The sequence below is a fragment of the Pocillopora verrucosa genome, chromosome 6 (genome assembly GCF_036669915.1).
Source record: "Pocillopora verrucosa isolate sample1 chromosome 6, ASM3666991v2, whole genome shotgun sequence".
In the NCBI taxonomy this organism is placed as follows: domain Eukaryota; kingdom Metazoa; phylum Cnidaria; class Anthozoa; order Scleractinia; family Pocilloporidae; genus Pocillopora; species Pocillopora verrucosa.
In genome coordinates this window covers 4,946,122-4,962,242 of record NC_089317.1, presented here as the reverse complement: position 1 = coordinate 4,962,242, position 16,121 = coordinate 4,946,122, and the positions used below count along the sequence as shown (strand labels likewise).

The 16,121-nt window shown below is 36.7% G+C and overlaps 1 protein-coding gene and 1 long non-coding RNA gene across 3 annotated transcripts; both read left to right on the top strand.

The window, feature by feature from the left end:
- The first annotated feature begins 1,703 nt into the window (after positions 1-1,703).
- On the top strand, positions 1,704-8,639 carry LOC136281991 (uncharacterized). The gene is made up of 3 exons (XR_010718018.1): positions 1,704-1,809; positions 6,593-6,717; positions 7,601-8,639. It is a non-coding gene; the product is annotated as an uncharacterized lncRNA (long non-coding RNA).
- Positions 8,640-9,552: 913 nt separating this feature from the next.
- Positions 9,553-15,620, top strand: LOC131784738 (leucine-rich repeat and immunoglobulin-like domain-containing nogo receptor-interacting protein 2). Of its 2 annotated transcripts, none has more exons than XM_059101561.2 (5): positions 9,553-9,643; positions 12,989-13,336; positions 13,547-13,816; positions 14,333-14,389; positions 14,771-15,620. In XM_059101561.2, exons 1-5 carry the CDS (start codon positions 9,571-9,573, stop codon positions 14,941-14,943), a joined length of 921 nt encoding a protein of 306 aa, XP_058957544.2. In that variant the 5' UTR covers positions 9,553-9,570; the 3' UTR covers positions 14,944-15,620. The 2 variants fall into 2 exon arrangements, with proteins under 2 accessions (XP_058957544.2, XP_066024915.1); XM_066168818.1 differs by lacking the exon at positions 9,553-9,643 and adding an exon at positions 11,513-11,713.
- Positions 15,621-16,121: the final 501 nt, after the last annotated feature.

Here is a 16,121-nt window from a genome sequence, read left to right as displayed (position 1 = left end):
TTAAATATGGAAATGCATTGGGTAGCTGCTGAGCATTTTTTTTACGACCTCAACTCATGACCCACAGAAATTCAATTTACCACAGGTGGCCAGGAGTCATTTTACAAGGTGAATCAGCACATGCACATGACTCATGCTCCTAATAATGTTGAATCAAGCCTGTTTTAAATATTGCATACTGGATATATGCGCCAAATATAATCCCAACTTGAGTCAGCTCCGATGAAACGAGAAAACATTTCACTAAATCGCATAATGTCTTGGCATGAAGAAAATGGCTTTCTAGGCTTACTTTTGCAACAGAAGTATTGTTGTTGTTGTAGAGAAATGCCACAATAAAGTTATATTATAAATTGTGTTACTAATATAACATGGCGTATAAATATTACAAACAATGAAATTTACTTATGACAAATTTGAGCACTGGATCACTTATAACAGCTGCAATTTCAGGCTTGATCACGTTAAACGTAGCAGTGATCGTGAGCGTGTCATCTTTTTTTAATTCTTTTGAAATTTCATTTGGAAGTTAAAAACTACCCGAAAATGATAGAAACAATAACATTTGCATTTGTGCATATGCCAAAACATTGCATGAATTGAAGGCAACACTGACAGGCCTTCCATTTGATCATATATTGTTTATCAATGACATGAAAATGTTAGACGATATAATAGTTGATCAATGTCCAAATAATGATAACTACAATGAACAATATGACAAGATTTTTTTAATGATTTCATATATAAGCTCTCTCTTTTATTTTGTCCACAATTCTATCCAAAATTTGTTTCCAAACAATTTTTTGGTTTATTATTGTGTTTATTTTTTAGATAATTCAATACTATTACAATTTTTGATTTTCAAAATTTTAAAAAAGATTTTCAGAGAATAAAATTGTTAGTTCTTCTCTTTTGATTCCCATTTTTAATAATATCTTGTCAAACTCTTTAAATATTTGATGAGTTTTCCATCTTCCTTTGTTAGTTACAATATTGATTTCTAAAATCACTTCATTGCCTCTATACTTTCTTTGATTAATACTCTTCTTTTGAGTTTTGTAACCATTTTCATAATTGTCAATATATTCTGATGCATTTTTATAACCATGAACCGGGCCACGTCCATTACAAACGTACTTGTCATTATAAAAAATCATCTCCATTTCATAACAACATGGTTCTCCTCTGTTATTTCTGACATAATCGTTTATGCCATTCAAACAAAACGGAAAGTAAATATGTCCATATTCATTGATTATTTCATCGTGTATTTCAAAATTGCAATAGCTCATATAATATTGAGGTTGTCTAATTGTAAATTTAGCTTACTGAAAAGCAGAAGTCCAATTCGAAAGGGACAAATTTCCTTGAATTTCATGAACAGATTATTTACAGTTTGATCTCTTAATCGGAGCTAAAGAGAGAGTTATACTTACTGGCAAAATTCTAAATATCAAAAGTCTTTGATATCAAAGACGATACAATGTCTGACTTGACCACATGATCTACAGACAGCCTCTCCGATCACAAACGCTTCTGGACCAAAAGCTGCAAATTGTGATTCACGCAGGGATTTAGCCAAGCTGTTTGTCCTGAGTTAGCCGGAAACGGTTAGAGGTGTAACGATATTTCATGTAAATTAAGTAACATACAAGGACATTTCGTTTGTATATAAATGACATGTTTAGTGTGTTCAAGCTGAATATGGCACTATTGTTCGCCATTTCGTCTGGTCTTCGTGAGTTTCTTCGAGCTTTCAAAGACGGCACAATGGGAAATATCATTAATAACAATAGAATGTTACCAGTAAGTATAACTCTCTCTTTATCTCCGATTAAGAAATCAAACTGTAAATAATCCAGTGATGAAATTCAACGAAATTTGTTCCTTTTGAATTGGACTTCTTCTCTTCAGTAAGTTAAATTTTCGTCGTCTTCGCGAAACTGTGATTGACATATATGGACCTAAGGAGCTTTAAACTAAGCCCCATTGTCTCAATGAATCCTTTAGCCGACTTGGTCGATACGAGTTTCGATATCAAACTGTCGTCAATCTCTTCTTGAAAGTCAAGGGAAGTTTTCAGTTTTACCGAGTTCATCAACTCAACATCATGCGCGATCGATGCCCAATCCTTCGAGTAAACTTAAACTCGTAAGTGGTGGAGATTTCCGAGGGTAGCTCGGCAACCCCTCAATAGAATACCATAAGAAAATATGCACTTTATTTCAAAACGAGCAAGCTAGGAACCTGAAAAAATAATCTGAGACTTCGTTCAGAATTTGAACGTCAGACCTTCCCATGGTGCCTTAACCACGGAAATGCGTTAGAAGCTAGTCCAGCATACTGATGAGATCGGCGATGAGAAGGAAATCGGAATTAAGATCCTCTACCTGTGACTTTATTATGACATTTCTCTTTAACAACAACAATACTTCTGTTGCAAAAGTAAGCCTAGAAAGCCATTTTCTTCATGCCAAGACATTATGCGATTTAGTAAAATGTTTTCTCATTTCACCAGAGATTAAATTTGGTGCATATGCAAAATGCAATGTTTAAAACAAGCTGGAGTCAACATCATTCGCAGCAGGAGTTGTGTGCATGGGCTGATTCGTCTTGTAAAATGACCCTAGGCCACCTGCGGCAAACTGTAATTTGTTGCAAGTCATGAGTGAGGTCGTAAAAGAATGCTGAGCAGCTACCAATGCGTGGCTGTCGTGGCGATCTCTCACACCCAATTTCAGATCACCCATTTCACCCCCCACGATGATGATTCAGAGGTCAAACTATATATTTGAAAAAAATTCCAAACTAGTTCCAAAACTTTTTCATCAAAGGTGATCATCTCATGATCACATTTTATTTTATAATGTATGAAAAAAATAATGTCATCATATTATATGATCTATTGCAATTTTGAAAAATCCTAATCTATAGTATTCATAAAATAATTCATCTTGTGATTTCATCCAAAATCACCAAAATTTTTTTTTTATTCATGGTGATTATCTTGTAATCTCATTTCATTTTTTGATATATTAAAAAAGAATCTCATCATATTATATGAGCTACAATAATTGCAATTTTGAAATAGACGATGAAATAATCAATGAAAATGGATAAATTAACTGTCCGTTTTGTTTGAAAGGCATAGAAAATTATGTCAATAATTTCAGAAGAGAACCATGTGGTTATAAAATGGAGATGATTTTTTATAATGACTAGTACGTTTGTAATGGATGTGGTCTGGGTCATGGTTGTAAAGATGCATCAAAATATATTGGCTATCATGAAAATGGTTACAAAATTCAAAAGAAGAGTATTTATCAAAAAAACATGTAGAATCCATGAGGTGATTTTTAAAATCAAAATTTATATAATGAAGTCAACAAAAGAAATGGCAAACTCATCAAATATTTGAAGCGATTGACAAGATGTTATTCAAAATAAAAATCGTGAGAGAATAATCAGCATAATTTATATTTTTCGAAAAATTTGTAAGTTGTTGAGAGTCGGAAATTATAATAGTATTGAATTATCTAAAAATAAATACATTAATAATTAACCAAAAAAATTGTTTGGAAACAAATTAAGGATAGAATTGAGGACAAAATAAAAGAGTTAGCTTATAAATGAAATCAATCAAAAGTCTTGTAAAATTTTCACTCTATTTATTAACATTTGGACACGAATCAACTATTATATCATCTGACATTTTCACGTCATTGATAAACATCATACAATCAAATGGAAGGCCTCCTAGTGCAGTTCTCAATTCATGCAATGTTTAGTCATATGTGCAGAATGCAAATGTTGGTGTTTCTATCATTTTTGGGTAGTTTTAACTTTCGAGTGAGATTCAAAAGAATTATAAAAGATGACACGCCCACAATCACTGCTACGTTTAAAGTGATCGAGCCCTAGATTGAAGCTGTTATAAGTGATCCAGTGCTCAAAATTTTCATATGTAAATGGATCGTTTGTAATATTTATACGCCATTTTATAACAATAACAAATTTTATAACATAACTTTAATTTATTGTGACATTTCTCTATAACAAAGTAAGCCTAGAAAAGTCATTTTCTTTGCTGTGAGAGATTATCAGCGTTAATTGATTTCCGGTTGATTTTTCGCGATGAATGACAGATGATTGAGCAATAGGATCGTATTATATATTTAAAATGAGAGAGACCAGAGCGTGAGACTTGAAAGGTGTGAGAGAGTGGGAAACCAAGTTGATTTATAACAAATTAAAACATGAGGTTTCGGATCATAGCAGACTCTCTAGTCTCATTTCCGACAATGCAAAGACATCATACAATTTAGTGGAATGTTTTCTTATTTCACCAGAGCCTACTCGAGTCGGGATTATATTTGGCCCATATCCAGAATGCAAAGTTTAAAACAGGTTTAAGTCAACATCATTCGTAGCAGGAGTCTTGTGCACGAGCTGATTCGCCTCGCAAAATGACTTTAGGCCACCTGTGGTAAACTGTAATTTCTTGCGAGTCAAGAGTTGAGATCGTAAAAGAGTGCTCCGCAGCTACCCAATGCATTTCCATATTTAACAAGATGCAGTACTATTCATACCGCGTATGGAATAAAAAATATAATGATCTTAGCCCTTAGACCTCTCATGGCTGTTTTAAAATTGAGAAGCTGAGATACCGTAGTGGTCATATCTCGATCGTTTGTCATCGCTGTGGACCTGGACAATATGGTCGATTTACAACGATAAATATTTCAAAATATAAACATTTTACACGTACTCTCATCTTGTGTGTTCGCTGTGGTTTCTGGCGATCTCTGCCGTTTAAAGCTTGCTTTTCCATCACTGTCATTCCTGTCAAAAGACGAACTTCGAACTTTCGAAATATTTATCGATGTAAATCGACCATATTCCGTTCCCCATACTATTCCTCATAACGTGTTCAAATTCTCAACTGTTCCACTTGTAACGTAACACCCAGTCACACAACGCGTGACGCTTTCATGAATTGATCATTTGCTTTTTCTCGAGACGTGAGTTTCGGTTCAATCAAAATTAGAGTCAATTATGATAGGGAAAAACCCTGATAGCCACAAAAAGGACAAAAAAGTCAGCTGCCTCAGTAATGTTACGGTTGTCTGACTTAACTCCACGATTTAAAACTACCCAAAAATGATAGAAACACCAACATTTGCATTCTATCTTTAAAATAGGGAACGGGGAATGGGAGAATGTGGGAATGTGGGAATGTGGGAATGGGAGAATGGAGGAATGGAGGAATGGAGGAATGGAGGAATGGAGGAATGGAGGAATGGAGGAATGGGGGAATGGGGGAATGGAGGAATGGAGGAATGGAGGAATGGGGGAATGGAGGAATGGGGGAATGGAGGAATGGGGGAATGGAGGAATGGAGGAATGGAGGAATGGAGGAATGGGGGAATGGGGGAATGGGGGAATGGGGGAAAGATTCCCCGCTTTTAAAGATTCCCTGTTTTAATTATCAGGGTTCAAAATAATTTTTCAGCTTTCAGGGTAAATTCGTACGCTTTTATTAAGGCTAATTTTTTCCCAGGCTGTCACTACTAAATTTCGGGATCAGAATCTTTAATTTGATCAACAAGTTTTGTGGCGGCAATTCGTTTCCAAACAAAACGTAGTGAACGGCTCAATTTTTCGTTGTTTGTTCACGCGTGAAGTATACAACTTTAAGTAGACAAACTGTCGCACCACTGTCAAGCATCGAATTTAATTTGAGCGCGTGAGAAAGCTTTGCAAACGATGTTTAACAGGATTTGACGGAAAATAAATCTTGATTAAAGGTAGTGTGTACGTGCAGAAACATAAACACGGTAATGTGACGGTGTGTACACAAACTTGCGTGTTTCACGCTTGAACAAATACGTAGAAAGCTGAATACTGTAAACAAAAAAACCCTTTGTAGCACTCTTCAAATTTCAAAACCTCATTCTTCAGTTTATCATTCAAGCTGGAAATGGAGATTGGGAGTTTTTCTTTTCAGAGGACGGAAAGGATGTTGTACATGGCCGCTGTGTTCGCAAGAGTCAACGGTTTTTAAGCCTTATTGGGAAATTGCTCTCTTTCCCTGTCAGAGCCCCTCTTTTTTTGTTGTCGCAGTTACTAAATACCACCTCTCAATTAGCCCTGACGAATAAAGTTCAGGAACCCACGTCCATTGTTTCACATCCTGAGGAGACGGAGGAAGAAACTCGTAAAACTCACTCAACTGATGCCTCGAATCTTACATTTAGTGCCAAATTAAGACGTCTCTATTTATATTTAAAAGGGATATTTGCGCCAGATACTAAATAATTACGTGACACGTGATGACTCAAAATTCACAATGTGATGCGTGATTTACTATTTTACATGCGCATGACGCGTGATTTACAAGACTTACTAATTAGATTTCCGTGGTAGGTGACCTTTGCTGACCTTTGCTTGACTTTGATGTCCTTAATCTTCGTGGTAGGTCCAAACAATTGTGAGACAATCAGGCTAAGTTAGTATAGTTAAAATTTGCGCAAGGAATCTGACCTTCAGTGTTCTTTTTGTCGACTGCGTGGTCGTGGTGGTGCTTCAGATCGTATGTAGAAAGACCAGAAAGTAACCGAATCCATGGAATAAAAGATCTGAAAGAATGTCGACCCAAACGGCTGTACGATACGAAGCCCAATTAAACGCTCTTAGAGCGTCTAGTTTCAACAAGTAAGTCGTCTTTATTTGTCTAGCAAAAAGCAATATGACTGGTGGAACACAATTCATTCCAGAATAAAAAACGTTGGATGCAATATGATTTTTAAAAATACATTCGATAGGTTGAAATCTTACAGTATTAGCTTAGCGTACTTACTCCTTTTTACGTGACGCGTGATTATTTTAAAATAATTCTCCGTGATGAGTGATTTAATAGAAAAATTCAGCGTGATGTGTCATTGGAACCTTCCCTTTGCCACCCTCTAAATAGATGGGGGCAGTGGGGTTTATTAGAACCCGCAAAGCCGCAAAAAAAAATCATCCAAAACCGCAAAACCACAAAAAATTGGTTCACAACCGTCAAAGCCAAAGAATTTTCACATCCCAGTTATCAAAACTCTAATCGATCCGATACAGTCAGTGACAAGTGGTGCATACAGAGATTTTGCAGCTATTCAAAATCATAATTGCCTCTCAGATCGAAAGAAAACCGGAACCAAAATAGGAAAAATCCAAAATCACATCGGATACCAAATCTGAAAACCCATTTGTGATTTTTACGAATACTGATAACCAAATGCTTTCAAACGGAAAATACCCAAACCGCAATGAACACCAAAACCGAAAACCGATCTTAAATTAACCAAAACTGCAAAACCGAAAATTCAAATTCCTCAAATGTGCCAAAATTTGATGCCGCCATTTTGAAAAAAATTGGTAACCTGGCCATATTCGCTTCTGCACAGCACGCGGTTCGTAAGCAGCTGATGCTCTGGTTGTTTCAAAAAATTGGTCATTTGAGTCAAGAATGTCTTGTAGCTCCTAGTTATTCAAACAGATCGTCTGGAGGATTGATAAAGAGGGGTGAGGGTTTCTAATTTTTTCTACATTGCAGGTAAATGGCAAGGTAGCTGCGCAAGATTCAGACTGGCGACCATGTGGTAGAGTACGTTAACAAATTTTAAGACAATTTTCAGAGGTTACTCCTTGGACTCTCATAACGCGGAAATCAGCAAATTTAAAAAAACTATCTTTTTAGTGGCTGAGATACAGTGAAATGCCGTTTCTTGATAAATAGATTCAATTTATCCGTCTGTCTGTTCAGACATCGCGCACTTATGACGTGAGATCGTTAGTGTGCAAAAAAAGTGTCATTTCAGCTGCAGGCGATTGCATAACTAATATTTTTACCACATGTCGACGTCCTCTGTGATGAACTCAGACCTTAATTTCAATGTTTTAAAGTATTAGCGGCACTCAGACTTAAGATCAAATACATTGATCACTGGTATCCTTTTACCTCTAGGAATGTCATACCAGCGCAATCGAGGTATGACTTTCCAATCAAAAACAAGGCTAGTACTTACAGTTAGTACTTATGTTGTAAACCACCAAAACTTTCTGAGGTATCTGCATCTTGAAAGGAGACGTGAGATGGACTTAATCCGTACTGAATAGTTAATGACTCTGCAACGTATTCCAGCATTTTTGGCGTCGACCTTGGAAATATTGTGCCAGATCCGTATCTAGTTAGCATGATAACAAATTTGCATTTGAAAAGCAGCAAGGTCTGTATCATAACAAGATCAACCTTAGCCTCACTGCAGTTCAAAATAGACAATTGAGCCCGTATTCTTGATCTAGCAAGCAGACACCCTGCATCAAGAAGGAACTGGGAACTGACAACTCTTAACACGTTTGATGAGATATCCCACAAACCTTAACCGATAGAAAAATAAAGACGGCTTTTGACGTAATTTTCAGCGTGGTAAGAAAATTGGTTTGCGATGGAAAAGTTATTGACCCATGGTACAAGGTAGAATAAAAAGTGTAAAATAAACTTTTTTTCAACAACGTGATAGTTTTGTTGGCGAAGTAACTATGAAACTACTGAGGGAAGTAAAGCCCGAATTTAAAGGTGGATATTTCATTTAAAAAAACACTCTTAATCTTCTGAATATCGGATACATTACAACGCAACGGAAATACTAAAGGAATGGTTCATTAAACACACAAAAAAATGCAAACTATATCGACGAGGTCAAGTCTTTTTAAACAAACATTTTCCTCGCACAGTTCACAGCTGCCTCTGACTATTTTAAAACCCTATCACGTATGACAGCAGTCAATTTACTGCCGACCGCCCTCCTTCTCCTAAATCACGCCTGTGCGTGAAATTTAGAGTACTCTGCTACTTTTTTATTGAACAAAAATCGATTCCCAGGTGCTAGAAGGATATTTAGGGAACAAATTAAGCCTGTTTTAAGCGGCACCGTATTATGTGGTTGCCCTCTTATTAGCGGTCGGTTTTCAAAATAGCGAATTCCCACATGGCCTAGATTTAGCGTTCATCTCTGTTAAGCAGACGTGATCGATCACCCTTTACTGAGTCCCAACGGCCTGCTTGTGTTATCCTTTACTTGTACCGAACGATCAATCAAAGCAGAAACACTGGAATAGTTCTAAGAATAATCTTTGATGCAAAATTTAATCCTTGTTTATCTCCCGAACTCGAAGTTAGTAGAATTTTTCAGCTAGTTTTGGGACATTAGGTGGTAAATTATAGCATACAAATGAGTTTTCTCTCGTCGTTGTTTGTAAATCTCCCCATTTCTCCTCTATTACGCGGTCAACCTGTAGTGGGCCATTCCACATGGAAATGAAAGTACTCTTTTGGGTTCAACCCTTTGTTTTATCTTGACCTTGCTGATATTGCTGACAGACGTAGGATGTCACGTCTCTAAAGTAGAGGTGAAAGTGAAAGTAAAAGTGGGTTTTTTTGTTGCGTCATAATAAAGGAAATGAAATTTTGAGACCAACAAACCATAATCTTCATTCGACAGTAACTTATTTTGAGACGTAGACATGGATATGCAGAAGATTTCGCTGTACATCCTATTGTTTGTCGCTTATCTAGAAGAAACGTACGGCTCTGAAGGTCAGTAAGGCAGATTGCTATAAGTTACACCTTTCTACTCTTATAAATAACTCATGAGTGTGTGGTTGACGTCGGATGAAGAGGGTGAAACTTAATAGGTGTAGCCGTTTGTAAAAAAATATATGCCAGTGTGTATTTTCAAGTCAAACAAACCTTGCGATCAAACAATCATGTCGTGCCGGAAGTTTACTAAATAAACAACGAGATTTGAATTCTTCGAAATTGTTTCAGAAGAACCGATACATTTCGGAGAGCTTAAGTTCTACATGGACTCAAGGGAACCAATTTCTGAATAACTACGTTCATCAACATACTTGGGAAATCACTGAAATGGCCCTCAGCAATACTAAGATCTCCATTTTGTATCCTTCGTATTTACGCCAACCAGCTATTTCCATCTCCCATTATTTTGGCATTTCACTATAGAAATGCTTTAAAGCCTTTTATTTCGAAATCAGCAAATTTCATCTGGCACAAAGGGTATTAAAAGATTCTTTATTTATTCGAGTGTATGGCATTGTTCAAATACAAGATAATTTGTACTCTCTTGTGGAATATAATTGCACCTTGTCAACTTGGCTGGGCTTTTTGCAGAAGATAAATACGATTGTGATGAACTGATTTCGTGACAGGGGTTTTCCCTCATTTGTTCCGTACATGATAACAAAGCAAATTGCATTTGAAAAGTAGCAAGGTTGGTATCATAACAAGCTCAAACTTAGCTTCACTCCTGTTCAAAATGGACAATTCAACCCATATTTTGTTCCAGCAAGCAGATACCCTGCATCAAGAAAAAAACTGGGAACTGACAACTCAACAGGTTTGATACGATATTTTCCAAACCTTAACCAATAGAAAAATAAAGACGTCTTTTGACATAATTTTCAGTGTGATAGGAAAATCGGTTTGCGATGGCAAAGTTACTGACCTATGGTAGAATAAAAAGCGTAAAGTCAACTTTTTCCGACAACGTGATAGTTTTGTCGGCGAGGTAACTATAAACCTACTGGAGGAAGTTAAGCCCGAATTTGAAGGTGGGCATTTTATTAAAAAATCTAACACACTTAATCTTCTGAATATCGAAGTTTTTACATTATAATGAAGCGGAAATACTAGAGAAATGGTTCGTTACGCAAACAAAGGCAGACTTTATTGACGAGGTCAAGTCTTTTTAAATGAACATTCTCCTCGCACAGTTCACAGCTGCCTCTGGCTATTTTAAAACCCTATCACGTATGACAGCAATCAATTTACTGCCGACTTTTTCGCCCTCCTCCTCCTAAATCACGCCTGAGCGTGAAATTTAGAGTACTCTGCCACTTCGTTATTGAACAAAAATCGATTTCCAGGACCCAGGGGGTATGTAGGGAACAAATTAAGCCTGTATTAAGCGGCTTTGCATTATGTGGTCGCTCTGCTTTTAGCGAGCAGTTTTCAAAATACCGAAATTCCCACATGACCTAAATTCAGCGTTCCTCTCTATTAAGCAAACGTGATCGATCATCCTCTACTGAGTCACAACGGCCTGCTTGTATTATCCTCCACTTATATATATTGAACGATCATTTCTAGCAGAACCACTGAAATAGTTCTTAGAATAATCTTTGATGCAAAATTTAATCCTTGTTTATCTCCCGAACTCAAAGTTAGTAGAAATTTTCAGCTAGTTTTGGGACATTAAGTGGTAAATTATGGCATATAATTTAGTTTTTTCTCGTCGTTGTTTATGATTCCCCCATTTTTTCTCTATTACGCGATCAACCTGTAGTGGGCCATTCCACGTGGAAATAAAAGCACTCTTGGGTTCCACCCTTTGTTTTATCTTTACCTTGCTGATATTGCTAGCAGTCACGTCTCCAATGTAGAGGTGAGAGTGAAAGTTAAAGTGGAAGCGGGTTTTTTTTCCTTCCGTCATAATAAAGGACATGATATAGAAATCTCGTGATAACAACAAACCATAATCTTCATTCGACTGTACCTTTTTTTGAGACATAGACATGGATATCCTGAAGTTTTCGCTGTGTATCTTTTTGTTTGTCACTCATCTAGGAGAAACTTACGGTTCTGAAGGTAAGTAAGGCAAATTGCTAATAGTTACACCTTTGTAATACAATGGCATTTTCAAGTCAAACAAATAGTAACTGATTTTGCGGAAGTAAATCGTATAAACAACGGGATTTACATTCCTCGAAATTGTTTCAGAAGAACCGATACATTTCAGAGAGCTAAAGTTCTGCATGGACTCAAGAGGACCAATTTCTGAATAACTACGTTCATTAATATACTTGGAAAATCACTAAAATGGCCCTCAGTAATACTAAGATCTACATTTTGTATCCTTCGTGTTTCTTCACGCCAACCAGCTATTTCCATCTCCCATTATTTTGGCATTTCACTATAGAAATGCTTTGAAGCCTCTTATTTCGAAATCAACAAATTTAATCTGGCTTAAAGGGTATTAAAAGATTCTTTCTTTATTCGAGTGGATGGCATTGTTCAAATACAAGATAATTTGTACTGTCTTGTGGAACATAATTGCACCTTGTCAACTTGGTTACGCTGTCTGATTTTGGCGTTTATGAAATGCTAACGCAAATATATCTATTTCCAATCCACATAGCTGGGCTTCGTTTCTGATAAATTGGGTTCCGAAGGCTAAGAGTCAAAAAAATAATAGACTTATAGCACTCTCAAATTATACTCGAACAAAGGCAAAGAGTGACGAACTGATCCCGTGAAAGGGGTTTCCCCTCATTACTATATATTGAAAGCAAATATAGCATTCACTTGCTAGTATGGTGCCGATTAATACAGGTTCATAGACAGGCTTAATTTGTTCCCTAAATACCCCGCGAGCTCTCTCACTTTGTAAGCATCCTGTTCTTGATTTTCTTGATCATCTGTGAAATACAAATTCTGGTAATTCACATTGATTTCTGATGATCTGATTACGTGAAAGGGGTTTCCCCTCATTGCCATTAAAAGTAAATATAACAATCGCTTGCTAATCAAATAACACAAATTCTACAGACGATTCCCAGCCACAGAGAATTGGCCCTCTATCAGTTTCTAGAAACCTGTCATTGGGGGAAGGGAATGTTTTGAGGAGAATCACATGGTGTTCATGGGGAAGATAGTGGGGGATCAGTCGTCTCTAACAGAGTTTATAGGTTTACTGTAGCAAATTGACCTACGGGGGATCAGGTAAGTTTTATTTTGACACAACCAAAATCCCCCCCCCCTCCCCCCGAGGAAAAATTATGACCTCTCCCATTGAAATCGCAAGAGTTCTCGGTGAAATTTCAGTTGCTAATTTCCTTTGTTATCTCTACACTCCCTCGACAGGATCTGATATCAATGATGCAGAGAACCAGATCGTTGTTAAAAACGATGCAAGGGACGTACACATACCTTGCTCAATAAACACGGAAGGTCAGCCCCAGTCGGACCTTGGTTTGTATTTGTGCCCGACGATGGCACAATGCAGAAGTGATAGGGACAGATTCATAATCGCTCGGATAGAAAAAAGAACCGTCTTTAATTATGACCCTGAGGAGTACAAACTTACCTTAAATGGAACATTGATTGTACGGAAGATATCATCAAAGTATGACGGAATGGTGGTCTGGTGCATTGGACAAATTCGGTACCAGGGAGTGCGAGAAAACACCACTCTTATTCAAATAGCGAGAGGTACGAGTTTGTTTAGGGGATGGGATTTGATCATAAGCATAAAGTTCTTATCATGAAAAATTACTCTTCGACTACTAAATCCCTTTCTTCCTTTTTTCATTCGCAATTGCACGTAGAAGACAAATAAGTAGAACGCAGGTTGATAAAAAAATCTTTTCTTTTTTTTTCATATTGATTAAGGCTTCCAAAACTTTGTTTTATATTTGTCAGAGAGGCCCAAAATTAGGATAACAAGTCCACAACCATTCTTGGTGGTCGAAGGAATGAATCTGCACCTAGACTGCGAAGCAATTGGTTTTCCTTCTCCCCGGGTGATCTGGTTTCGACTTCCTGGCATGCAAATGCTTCAGAATCGAACGAACGATGAAGCTACAAGTTTAGAGCGAAGAAACATCACCAAAGATGACGAAGGAGTCTACATTTGCACAGCTAAAAATCCACTAGGAAATGATAGCTATGAGGTGCAAGTAACTGTCATCGGTGAGTTTTTTAAAATTCTGTAATTCTGAGACGAATAGTCTTTTAGATAAAAGGTATATGTCATAATTGAAATGGCATTAGATAACTTTTTAATTCTAGCAAGCGAGTTGATTTTCCAACACTTTACTTCATTAAATTAATTTGGTTAAATAACTGGTTATCAAAAACCGAAAAGCCACCTCAAGAATTGACAAGACGAAAAAAAACAGAAGAATAAACAAAAACTCAAAACACTAAAATAAATCTTGTTTTTTTGTTTTACTCGTGATAAAAGTGGCGTTTATTATTTGGACTCATGATAGAACATGTACAGCTCATTGTATGTATTCAGCTCCCGTAAGTTTCTTGTTCCAATCTAATTTACAAGATTATTATATACTGACACATGGTTAGTGTGCGGTGTTTTTGATATGTTAGTACTGCAAAAAGGCCAAGCACAGTCATTGAATGCTGCGTTACAAATCAAGTTAACATCCTTCATTTGATCTCTCTCTTTGTGTGCGTGTTCATTTATAGATTTCCCAAGTTCAACAGTGTCAACTCCAACAAGTACTACTCGCAGAATTATTATGGGTGCGTCTCAATTTCAAAATTTTGTTTATTTTCGTTGTTGTTGTTGTTTTTTAATTTCTTTCGATTTTGGTTCACTTTGTTTTGTTTCTTCTGGTTTCTGCTTTTGAGTTTGTATCTTTTTTTCTCGTTTTCTTGGTCGTAATTCGTTAAGCGCTCTTAAAGTCCTAATTTTGGTTTTCATTTTGGTTTTCCTGCTTCGTCCCAAAGACTTGAAAAAGAAATATGTAAACCAAGTTTATTCCCTCACTTCAGGCTATTGTAAAGACGTTTTGTGGTTAAGAAAACAATAAACTTCTTGAAAATTTGAAACCAAGTCAGTTTCCTGCCTTTTATCGCTCTAAAGATGAATCGATGTGAATTAATTGCATTTTTGTGTCACAGATAAACATGAAAGTCGAGAAGACGATGCTTACAAAGTGATCACTTTTGCGTTGTTATTACTCCTGGTACTTGCGACCGTAGGGAGTGTAGTCTTGATCTGGCGTAGTGCAACTTGTGGACGCTCAAGCCGAGGAAATAATTCGCACAAAGTACCGATTCCTGTAAATGTTTAACAGGTTTCGACTTCCTGGCATGCAAATGCTTCAGAATCGAACGAACGATGAAGCTACAAGTTTAGAGCGAAGAAACATCACCAAAGATGACGAAGGAGTCTACATTTGCACAGCTAAAAATCCACTAGGAAATGATAGCTATGAGGTGCAAGTAACTGTCATCGGTGATTTTTTCAAAAAGCTGAAGTGTAAAATGTATAGAAAACTGCACTTACAAGTTTTGCTTGTTGTGATAGCTAAAAATTTTCTTCATTCGTGCCCATAAACTTAAGACAGAGCCAAGAACATTAATTGTATACCTGTAAATATCCAAAACAAGCTCTAGAGTTTTGTAAAAATTCACCTTGTTGTAAGTAAGGGTTTATATTTATAACATCAGCGACTGGTATAAGTATATATATATCCTATTTCTATAATATCTTCCTGAATTAGTCATTGTAACTTTGCCGTGCAGTGTCACGTTGTATTTAATTGAAATTGAAGAGGCTGCCCGTTCTCCTCTTCTCATTTTTCAAGCTCCTAACTTCGCATCAAAATTAGTGCTGGACAAATCAATGAACTCGAAATCATACCAAAGTATTTAAAATATTTTCTTGTAAGTTTTAATATATTTTGAACACATCAGAAGTTTTTTATCCTTATGATTATTACGAAGAAACACGTTGTGCGTTGCAGATTTCGGGCATTAGAAAAAAAAAACTCGACAAACGAGTTACTTGCACAACGTTTTATCACAGTTCTTGCAGGCTTTGTATACTTTAACGTTCTTTGCATGTAAGTTTGCACTATTGAGAACCATGAATATTAAACGAATATTTTGAACTTTTGACGACTCCAAGTTCAGTTTTTAGTGGAAGCCAGTAAAATACTACCCTACTTAGGATTTGACGCGCGTAAATCATCGATGGCCGTTCAGCTTGAATTGAAGTCTTTCCCACTTCTATCTGAACCAAGACTTACAATAAACATCTAACTAACCTCGTTTTTCTCGGTCCGTACTGTAAGTTACGGAACCTCGTTTCTTCAGCTCGATTTATGGCCCACGCGCTTCGCGCGTTATGTTGCAAAGACATTAAGCACATTCATTTGTTGGCAATCTTAAGCGGAAACTATCAGGGCAGCATGTTACATGCGTGTGTTTCGAGTAGAACACATAGGAAGCGTGTGGTATCCGTGGG